An 11,764-nucleotide genomic window follows, 5' to 3' on the forward strand; every position below is an offset into this window, starting at 1 on the left:
ATGACTATGTGCCCACAGTTCTCATTTTCTAGACTACTGTATTAGCACACACTCAGAGCTAACACTTTGAGAGAGTCATACATCATGACCTCAAGTTCTCTTTCCCAGACTGTCTCAGCCAGTTCAGATACCACCAGTGTATACATGAAGCTGGTACTATGTAGTTTTCCTGTACTCTTGCCATTTACTCTTAAGGGCCAAACTACAAGTTACAAATTGTACCAAGTTCACCATGTGGGCTAGCACCCATACTGTCGCTTCAAGTTCCCATTAAGAAGTGCTGCTGCAGCCCAATTCTGATCAGGACTGTGCACATAGGAAAGGAGGGGCTCCCACCACCCCACCACACACATTATTTCCCCAAGCTGAAACAGTGCAGGGGCATTATTTGCCCCACAGAGGGTTGCACATGCACTAAATGCTTGCACATGCAGCTTCCTGACAGGGCAAACAACACCCGGGCACCATTTCGGCTTGGAAAAGCAGCACACAGGGGGAGGCAAATTGGCAGTCCTCCCCCTGTGCATTGATCCTGATCAGAATTGGGCCCTACAGTGCTTCCACATGAAGCTGCCACTGGGAATTCACAGCTGCAGTATGGCTGCTAATCTCCATAATTTGTAACATGTACTTCAGTAATGCATGGTACTTAAGAACAGTGTTGTAGGGAGGGCAAAAGCCTGCCTTTAGCATTTAGGAATCCCACAATGAATTCGGTATACCTTTGTGTGCAGAATGCACAGACACACACTGCATCCCCAAACTTCTTCCTCTGTGCAAAATCCACTCAACATAATGACAAGGGACAAGATTTATTTGCCGAAAGAACATAGACTCGCAAGCTGCTAGTGTCTTTTCTCATTGCTTGTCAGCATATCCATTGATTTTGCGTATCACCACTGTGCTACACCATGCCAGCTGCAGCTAGAGTTGAGGACACTAGGATACAGCGTCAGGCCTGAGCTGTAAAGCCGGCAGATGACACCCCCCCCCCCATGCACACACAACATCGTTTCTATATAGCAAGGTGTGTTTCTGAACACCAGATGCCTCTGTTATTGATTTCCTCCCACTGCCCATCTTTCACCTAGGATTGTTATTGATTTCCTTCCACTGCCCATCTTTCACCTAGGATTGCCTCTTCCATAACTCACAACTCCTGGCAGGAAAAAACAAAAGGGGGGGGAAGAGGGGCTAGTAAATCTGAGTCAGCCACCACAAGTGCCTGATTAACCAATCAATACGGCAAGAGCAGAAGTAGGTGTAACATGGCTTGGTAAATACATGCAAAAGTACAATATGAAAGAACCTTCAAATAGTAGAATGCACTGTACCATTTCAGATTTCATTTTTTAGGCTTTTGTACATACATATGGCGGGGGTGGGGGGAGAACATCATACACAGAAATCTAGTGCAGAAGAAATAACCCCGAATTAGAACATTTCTTCCAAACAAGTTACTTTTCTTCCTGCATGGATATTCCTCCTTACAGAGGGAGGCTTCCAAACAGTATCACCCATCTCCCACTTGCGGTGGCACAGACGAGTCAGACTGCTGACCAGCAGCCCGTATCTTACCATTCTGCCACTCCAGCCCGAGAAAGCTTCCTTCAGTTTAAGAGGCACTCAGGCTGGAAGAAGTCTTCAGACTATGCTGAGAGGAGTAGGAAGATAATGGCCACTAAGGGAATGAATGGGAACAACTGGACAATGTTTAAGCATTTCCTTGCAGACTGGAGAGGGAAGGAAGTAGTCAGAAAACTGAAGGTGTTAAGAGATTTGTACTTCACTGTGTCCATGCACTGTATAGAAGACCAATCACCACCCCTGCAAATACAACTGAAAAGAACTAGTGGATTGTCTCATTCTACCAGCTGTCCTGAGTTTGGAAATCCTACAGCCTTTGCAAGATGACTTGCTCAATCTTTCTTGAAAACCTCCATCTGTATGGAAGACCAATCACCACCCCTGCAAATACAGCTGAAAAGAACTAGTGGATTGTCTAATTCTACTGGCTGGCCTGAGTTTGGAAATCCTACAGACGACTTTGCAAGACGACTTGCTCAATCTTTCTTGAAAACCTCCAAGGAAGAAAATTCCATGATATTCTCAGAGGGTAGTGACATTTAACAGATGGAGATCCTGTGCACAGTGGAGAATTACCATGGGATATAGGCAAGTCACAATCTTTTCTTTCTCCTTCCCTCAGTAAAAGGAAAACATAACATATTGCACATGCATACGTACTAACTTTGTCACATGTTATGTCACAAGTGTGATGTATGGCAGACACAAGTGTCTGCTCCTGCACTGTATGCAAAACAACACAAAGTCCTATGGGACCTGCAAGACTAACACAATTATTGTGGCCAAGAGGCTACTTTAATAAATATGCCTGATGAACCGGGCTTTGCCTCTTCATTTCCCTCTTCTTCCCCCACAGCCTTTCATAATTTGACAAACCAAGGAAGACTTCAGGTCCTCACCTTCAGACAGCCCAAGTCTGTTTCATGTTGAAGTACTTGGTCATTGTCACAGATGACTAGTTTTCACTCTTTACGCTAGAGGGCATTGGGCACTGGGATGTACTGTACTCACAGCCTGTGAAACTTTCCCAGATGTGACTCATTTTCAAGTGTCTGGATCTGTCTCTGTTCCAAAGTGAGAGTTGGCCACTGTCAAGTGTGGTGATGTCCTAGAATCACGTCATCAGGCATGTTAGAGGCAGAGCTGCCAGCATCAGACAACAAAGAGGAGGACTATCAGTTAAAGGCCTTTGGGATACTCAGCTTGATGATACTGCTCAGTGAACGAGCATGAAGGCCGGCATGCTGTGCCTGCTTGGCCAAGAATACAAACCATCCTAGTTCCCCGATGCATATGGAACTTCTAATGCTTTCTGCACCATCCATGTTACACATCATGCACAAGTATCACTGTATTTAACTTCCATCTACAGTTTTGAGCATATGAACTAGTCCCTAGTCTAGAACAGGAATCAGCAGCTGACAGCCCTGGGCCAAACATAGCTTTTTTCTGTAATTCTACCTCCCCCACCATTGTCATTCCGGAGAGAAAAGAATGGGCATCAGAGACAATGGAATGACCCCAAGCCATTGTGGGCTCTGAACATCATACCCTACTCCAGTGACGGCGAACCTTTTAGAGACCGTGTGCCCAAACTGCGACCCAAAACCCACTTATTTATCGCAAAGTGCCAACATGGCAATTTAACCTGAATACTGAGGTTTTACTTTAGAAAAAAACACTCATACATTAACTTAAGATGATCCAAACAAAGTAAGGAAAGCAATCCCAAATGCTTTCATTTACTTAAAATTATTTGGCAGAGAATTCGACACTTTAATGATGGTCTGGGCCTGGCTGGGGCGATGGCACCCGTGCCCACAGAGAGGGCTCTGAGTGCCACCTCTGTGGGCACCCGTGCCAGAGGTTCACCACCACTGCCTTTGTCAAAGTAGCTTTCTGGTAAAACTAGTTGCTGACCAGGACTTTGAAAATTTCACAGCAGAACAATTCATAACTGTTAGGTCTGCCTTGATAACTCACTGCTCCTTTCCTTCCCTTCTTACAACACGGTGACCAAATTTATTATGCACATATGTAAATCCCAAGAAGTGGCAACTAATTTATGGAGATCCCAGCAAGAAGATTTCAAGACAGGTGAGAAGCAGAGGTGTCTTGCCATTGCCTTCCTCTACAGAGTCTTCCTTGGTAGTCCCCCATCCAAGTACTGAGCCTACTTAGCTTCTGAGGCCCAATCCTATGATTATTGGAAGCAAGTTCTCCAGAGTTCTTCCACGCAGGCCCAATCCTATGAATGATTATTGGAAGCAAGTTCTCCAGAGTTTCACTTTCTTCCTTGCTTAGTAAGGGTGATTAGAAGTGCAGCTTCGGTTCTCTTTACCCACTCCCGCTTGGCATATTCCTCTGTACTGTACTGGTAACTCAATTCCTCTGAAGGCAAGAACTGCCCCCCCATACACATAAACACCAGTAAATCAATTCCTTGTTGATAAAATAGAAACATGCCATTGTATGTAGCTGGTTTATAATGTTTTCTTTCATTAGGTAAAATACTCAGCAAAGAAAAAGAAAAAGAAATATGATGTGAAGCAAATATTCATGCAATAGAGCTAATGGAAGGATAAATCACACCAGTGGCTCTCATAAAATTGAGGTGTAGACGAGAGATTCAATTTAAGGAGTAGAGGTAGGGGGGTTGAGCTGTTCTGCTTTAAATTAGTTTAACTTTCATGTGGAACTGCTGTGAAAAATATAAACAGTTGCAATTTTTCAGGACTCTGTAAATTTATACCCCAACTTCCAAACATCAAAGTGATAAGTTATTCTCTAAACTTAAGCCCAGTTCTTACTCAAGCAAAACTCTCATTACAGTGAACGAAACCTTTCCTCAGTAAAGAAGACCCATTTATACCTATTATAGACAAACTGTACAATCTAACCTAAATTCCTAATTTTAACTGATTTTTCTCCCAGTAATACCAAAGCCAAGAGTGCAAGCCTTGTCAACAAGAAGGCTGAACAAAATTGTTGCCACCAAACTCCAAGTCAGTATATCTGCTTGTTAAGAAGGTTGGTTCATATACGCATGTCCGTCACCTGATGGCTGAAAAAGAAATGGTGACTTACATGTATGAAGGGTCCATCACACAAAGAACACCATATGCCAAACACCGTCTCACCTTAAATACAAGGCTTTTCAACAGAGATAGTTCACATATTCAGTGGTCACATTTACAGTAATCAAATAATGTGTAAATGAAGTGTGAATTGGTGAGCTTGGTCCAGTGCAATTGGTGATACCCCCAATCCTAAGGCTACAATAAGGCATACAAAACAATTTTAAAATGTCCAAGTATTTTAAAGCACGTCAATATACCTAATTCTCAGTCTAGCCCCATCTGCAGATACACAGATTCTCCAGATGGAGGAAAGGGAGATTTTACCACAAACTTGCAGAAAAATCTGTAAACTTACTCCAAATGAAGAGGGAGGTTAACCCCGCAAAGAACTTTTCTGCACGTGTGCAGAATCAACATGCTGCCTGCCCTATAATCTCTGCCTCTCTTCAGCAGTAACACTGTATGCATGGAAACCAGCAGTGGTGCTGCAAGTAGAAGGAATTGTTGCTGCTGCCACCAGGCCCACCATCACTGCCTCTCTGGCAGTGGCACTGTGGGTGGAGGAGGAGGAACCATTGCTACCTCTCCATTTGCTTGCCATCACTGCTGCTCCAATGCTACTGACTCTTGCCAAACTTTGAACACATGAAGCAGCCTTATCCTGAGTTAGACTATTAGTCTACCAACAGCAGCATTTTCTACTCTGACTGGCAGTGGCTCCTCAGGACCTTTGACATCACCTTCTACCTGATCCATTTAAGCAGAGATGCTAGGGGTTGAAGCTGAAAAAAGTACAGAGGAGGGCAACCAAGATGGCTAGGGGGTTAGAGCACCTTCCCTATGAGGAAAGGCTGAAGAGTCTGGGACTTTTCAGTTTAGAAAAGGGGCAACTAAGAGGTTTATAAAATTATGCATCAGGTGGAGTTGACAAAGGGAAATTTTTCTCCATCTCCCAAAACTCGAGGGCATCCAATAAAACTGATGGGCAGTAGGTTCAGGATGGACAAAAGGAAATACTACTTTACACAGAAAGTGATTAAAACGTGGAATTCGCTGCCAGAAGATGTAGTGATGGCCACAGGAATAAAGTTTTAAAACAGGATTAGACAGATTAGAACTCAAAAGCCCAAAAAACTTACTAGGAACATCCATGCATGCACAGAGATTAATGAAATCAAACTGCCCAGAGTTTGGGTACCATTTTGGATTCCGTAGCCACCACAATGCAGATTTGGCATAGGATCTTGGAGGTGGTGACCTCTTGGAGGGAAAAAAGGCAGCAGTGGTGAGCAAGAAGAAGAGGGGAGGCTGCAGCAAGCAGGAAGAAGAGTGCAGATGACCAGGAAGTGGCAGGAAAGAAATAAAGAGGGCATTTGAGTTCCCCTCCCCTGTAACTTATTGAGTCTGTCAATAAACTGTGAGGCTTATTTGATAATGGTTTAATTGTGATGCGTGGGCCCTGTAGTTTGGTGTGGTGTTGAAAATTCCATTAGATACCCTCAGTTCTCCTGACAGAAAAAGAGCCTCTAGAAATCCCTAGGAAGGAGGAATGATTAGTTTGTCTGTGATATATCATCCTATGTATGTTTAGAGTGGAAGACAGAACCATTAACATGCATAGAAGTTTCTCCATTGACTTCCACGGGATGAGGCTACAGTTCTGAACTTCACTTCAGCTGCAGCACAGTGGTGCTTCCCAGGGAATTAGTAGGTGGGGAGATAGCACAAATCTGAGAGGAGGAGCTGGTCCTGGTCCATTTGGTGATACTGCCTTGTCTGTATTTTCCAAACTGAGGCTTGTTCATTCTGGACTTACGGCTAATATCTGTAGTCATCCCAAGTCAGTGTGTCTTTAAGCTCCCCTAGATAATCAGGCAGGAGCCCAGCTCTTGCTTATTCCCTCAGTGCAAACTATCACCAAAACCTTAGCACAACTTCACTTTCAGCCTTAAACTAACAGCACGTGAAACGATTAATTCGAATAAATTCTGGACTAATCAGATCCCTTCTTTAAATGTTGACACAGTATTATTTATATCCCATAAATACCTTCTTGACTAAAATTCATCCCAGGAGATTGGCACCATGCCAGTGCTATTCATATTTACTGTATTTATATAGTACAGTTGGCCAAGTATAATATTTAAGACAAAATATGCCTTGGGATATATACAATATCTCTTTGCATTTTCCTTTTAAATCTCTCCATTGCTAAAAATATTTAGACTGAACTTTACAAAATGTCCCACAAAGACCTATCAGGGATCTGGGCAGTGATATATAGCCAACTGAGAGTATAATTAGAGCATATTTGTAATACTTGGGCCGCAGTCGGTTACCAAATGCTAACATCTCTGTGGTAAAAAGGGTTTTTTAAAAAAACTCTGAATGATGGTTCTTTCCCAGGCCTTTCACTCTATGACCTCGGTATATTTCATAGAGATCTCCCTTCCCCTCCCTCACCGCTGCCTCCCTAGCTAGTGCGGGAACTTGAGAGTCAGACGGAAAGTGTGTAAAGCAGTCCTGCTTCCAAGTCTTCAGAACTCCAAATGCATATTCAATTTACTATATATCATCCATCGGTATATATATATATATAGTATATAAAACAGTGAACTGAAAATTCATTTGGAGTTCTGAACACAGGCTTGAACATACAGGTATTTCTTCTCCCCCCCCCCCCGCTGCCCAACCCAGTACATACAACTAGGTAGCTGTGGAAAAACAGTTAACCTACTTACTATGTTCTTCCTAACCAAGCACTGGCACAGCAGGACTGACTTGAAGGGAGCAGGCCTGCAGCTCTTAAACTTCTGATGCTCTCTATTGGTGGATACCTGTAATCTACACTTGTCCTCCACTGAATTTTTCTACAGCACAGACTTCGAAGTGGATTTTCAAAAATAGTAGAACTTTTATTACTGGCACAACACTTCACTTTATTCCAATATCTTAATTTCCCAGAAAGCAAGACCGGGGTTTATTTGTTTTTTGGCAGCACGGTTCTTGACGTACTTGTGGAGAAAGCAGCAGCAGTGTGGTCAGAAAGATTAGGGGAGGTTATCTGGGGGGGGGGGGGGGGGAGGAACCCTTCCATTAAAGGTCATCAGTGTAGCTCTTCTTGAGGCCTTATGGTCTTCATCCATCGGTAAACATTCTCAGAGCAGGGCCTCTCTGGGTGCAAATAAAGGAATGACTTCTTTCCAAAATGCCAGCCTGTGTGGGTGGGTGGGCGTCTATATGCATTTTTTAAAAACTGCCTTGAGTTGTTTTCTGTGTCTCGGTGTTGTTGCTACCAATTAGGCTTAGGGATCTTGCACATACTCCCTTGGCTCCAGCACACTTTACAAAGTCTTCCTTCCCGAGGGCAACAAGGGGCGGGGGTGTATTTAGCGCAGCCATTCTGGATGGTGTCTTAATTGGGACAATAAAACCCTCTGCCTGCCAGGGTGTCCTCTACCCTGAGACTGTCATTTACCAACAAAAGAAGAAAGAGGAGGCACCGAGCAGCAAATGGGGAGGCTGGAGTTCTCTAGCTGGCATCCTAGGACTCTCACTAGCAAGCCTCAGCAAGCCTCAAAGCTACACCTTTGTTACATTCAAAATAAACAGCAAAGGCTGCAATTAGAACGTCTAGGATAAAGTTACTATTTCAACAAAAGGTACATGCTTTTGAGGGATAGACCAAGCATGCTAAGCATCGAGTACTGCAGAAACTATTGGGGAGGGGCAGAGAGAAACAAAACAGGGACCAGATATGCTTTTGTTCAAGGCATGTTTTTCTTTCTTTTATTCCTAGGACAAAGTTTTCTACAAGTTCTTTTTCAGAAACTTCTCTCCCTCCCCTCACAAAAAAGGAGGTGTGACACTACTATCACAGCATATGATAGTAAATTGCACAACACTCTAAATTCAGTGCTCCCTGACAATAATCTTTAATGTGTACATTTTACAGCTGGGGAATGAAAGCTACCAGATACATGGTCACATGGCCAAACCAAAGCTGGGAATCAAAGTCTCAGCTGGGCTTTGAATTCAAGTCTTCCAGCTCTGACAGTCAAACTTAGACTCTGGTTCTCAACCAAGCTCCCTTGAGCTCTAATTTATTTTTTTCAGAAAAGAGCACATATAATCAGTTCCAGTTGAAACATTCACAGGCTTTGTCCATAAAGATGTATTTTTTATTTTAAAAAATGGGAGTATCATTTGCTGCCTGGAAATAGAGTCACCATGACCAGAGTGACTACTAAACTGGAAATAGGATCTGAAGAGACACTCCCTGGATCCATCCTTCTTAGCTATACCATTTTTAACAGGGATCTTCAGGGAAAACTTGCTTTTGGGGTGGAGACCCTTCTGAATTTTGATTTTCTTTTAAACCTAAGGTACACTGAAACGGAACCCTGCCTTGTTCAGACACAAACCAGCCTTGGAAAGTTCCCTTTTAGAGGCTACCAACTTTATCCAGGACAGGAAAGTGATAAGAAGAGGACAGGGAGGGGGAATGGTGGGACAAGTAAACTAATCCTATTTGAAGGAGGTTTGTTGACCCAGGTGCTGGCAGAACACTTAAGGGGGAAGCCTACGCTGATTGCTGGCGGCTGAAGCAGAGAATGGGGGTGGAGAGCATCAGAGAGAACATTGGGAAGAACAGATTTCCCACCTACAGGAGAAATATGAAAGACAGACGAGAGTTTGAGGATGAGAAAGCAAAGAACAGATAAGGAGGCTCTGGCATCTGAAGGCACCAGGCACTGCCAAACATGGAGAAGGGGTGCACTATGGGTGTCAGTGGCCCCCTGCATTCAAAGGTGACTCTAAAATTAGAAGGGGTCAGAGACAAAGCCTGTTTGGGAGTCAGGCCCTCTCTCCAGGAAGCCCTTCCTCTTGGCAAGACAAAGGCACTCTGCCTATGCTCAGAGGTACCCTCCTCTATTATTTCACACCTTCCAGGACTAAGTTCAAGTGAGTCTCCTCTTCCCCACCATCACCCCTCCACAGAGCAAAAGGACGTACTTCAGAAGCAACGCCAGCGCTGCAAAAATAAATAAATAAAAATCTGAAAAGAAGGCGATTACGCGGAAAGTTGAAGACACCTGAAATTCCAACGAGACCCGGGCGACAGTCAGGGCTCTCTTTCGTTCCCCTGCACGTACAGAGCTGTTAAATCAATTCCACACACTGTCCCGAATTACTTGATTTTGATCTGGTCACACGCACGCACGCACGCACGCACATATACATACACACGAGACTTACTTTCGGAATGGAAAAACGGCAGGTCAATTTTGTAAACTTCTTTGGCGTAATATTCCTCCTCGCTCCGCTCCTTTTCGCAAGTGGCCGCTCTGTGGTTCGCTTTCTCCTGCAGCAGGTCCCTTGTACTGTTGTAGATTGAAATGACCTCCGGGGGAACCTCCTCGGGCTCCGGGAACTCTTCCGGAGGGCTGGTGAGTTTCAGTTTGCTCAGGATCTGCCCTCGGATAGCTTCGATCCTCTTGCGCATAAACTGATCCATATCGAGGGTGCTACAGGTAGACAAGGCAAAGGCCACCGTGGCAAGATCCAGGGTGAGGAAGACGCTCAGAAGATAGCAGTGCATTTTAGAGAATGAAGCAACAACCCACAAGGAAATCGCGCTTGTCTTCCCTTCCACCAAAAAGGTGAGTGGGGTATTTCGCTCGGTTTCTTAAGTGGCAACGTGCAAAGAAAGCTGACGCTTAAAAAAAGAGAGACATAGATATGTGTTTACAAAAAAAATAATAAAAAATTACAGCAGATCGCCACCAGCATGCACCGGTCTGCTGGTCCAAAACTGCAAGATTTCGAGCGCCACAGGTCACAATTCCCGGTGCAAAGATTGCAAGCGAACGTTTGCAGCAGATGGCGAGTGAGACCCTGCAATCGCTATTAAAAACCGCAACAGGTTGATGAGAGTGAAAACAACAAAAAATGCTACAGGTTGCGAGATTGTTTTTTTTTTTTTTAAAGGCTGCTATCACGGCATAGATTTCAAACAGAAAAAGAGAGAGATTGCTTTGCTCCTCCTTCACATATGTTAAAAAATAGCTCTTGATAATAAAGCCCTGACAAATCACGCTCGTTCCGAAGTTTCTTAGAGAGCGATGGGAGTTGCGTGGAAGAGACAGCTGCCGCCCCTCAACCGGCGGGCTTCGGAGCTCGGCTCCCACCTCCCCACACGCTCCCACGCTCCTCAGCTGAGATGGCACCGGCTGGCAATCGGACAGCCTGTCCAGGGAGGAGCCCCCCTTCCCGGAGGCAGCCCGCGGCCCCCCTTTGGCCCGAGGGGCTGATGTCCGGCAGCGGCGACAAGCACCCACGTGTGGGGATGTGCGTGCGAGGAGAGGCGCCGGAGACTGGCGGAGGACGAGGGTGGCTCTGCTGGCTCCTCTCCCGCCAAACGGTCTCCCTTTGGGGCCCCCTCCTCTCTTTGTGGCGTGGGCAGCGAGCGGAGCGGAGCCGACTTCCCCGTGGCCCGCAGGCGGCCGCTACTACTCTCGTTTGCGCCAACCAACTAGCTAACCTCCCTCCTCTCTGGGCTGCGCAACTTTTCCAGCAGCTCCCTCCCTCCCCCCTTCCTCCTCCACAACTATTAAAAAAAAAAAATCCAAGCCACAGTCAACAAGGCAGAGCTGCTGCCGGTTGCCCAACCTCGAGGATTTTTTAAAGAGAGAACTGCCAAGGTCGGTGTCCCCCTTTCTCTGGCCTTGGCACCTTTCCTCCCTGAGTAGGTGACTGGGTTGTGTTCCTTCCGCCTCGGCTCGGAGCGCAGCCCTTGCTCCGCGAGGCTCACTCGCTTCCTCTCTCTTCGCTCCTCCGGAGTCTCTATGAGCCACTTCGCTTTGCCTTGCCGCTAGGAAGAGGGGGATTTTTGCCAGCAGATAACATCACGGGCTTGCTGGGAGAGGGAGCATTTATAAGGTCTCCCCACACCATGTGTTTGCCTCCCAACAAAATGACGTGGTGGGATTGCAGGCAGCGGAGGATTCCTCCAATTACCATTGCCTTCTCCTTTAACCCAGGCTGGTAACCCCCCCGCCCCCTCTTTTTTTTTCCTTCTGTGATGTAAGCAGATC

At 45.4% G+C, this 11,764-nt stretch overlaps 1 protein-coding gene across 1 annotated transcript in view; it reads right to left on the reverse strand.

The window, feature by feature from the left end:
- TGFB2 (transforming growth factor beta 2) overlaps positions 1-11,250 on the reverse strand; it is a 121,477-nt gene extending 110,227 nt beyond the window's left edge. Inside the window, exon 1 of the mRNA XM_015410999.1 lies at positions 9,927-11,250. Within this exon, the coding sequence (XP_015266485.1) occupies positions 9,927-10,269 (343 nt within the window). The 5' untranslated portion in view covers positions 10,270-11,250. The remainder of the gene's footprint in view (positions 1-9,926) is intronic.
- Between the last annotated feature and the right edge of the window lie 514 nt (positions 11,251-11,764).

Source organism: Gekko japonicus, unplaced genomic scaffold, assembly GCF_001447785.1.
Source record: "Gekko japonicus isolate JY-2015 unplaced genomic scaffold, Gekko_japonicus_V1.1 scaffold401, whole genome shotgun sequence".
Taxonomy (NCBI): Eukaryota; Metazoa; Chordata; class Lepidosauria; order Squamata; family Gekkonidae; genus Gekko; species Gekko japonicus.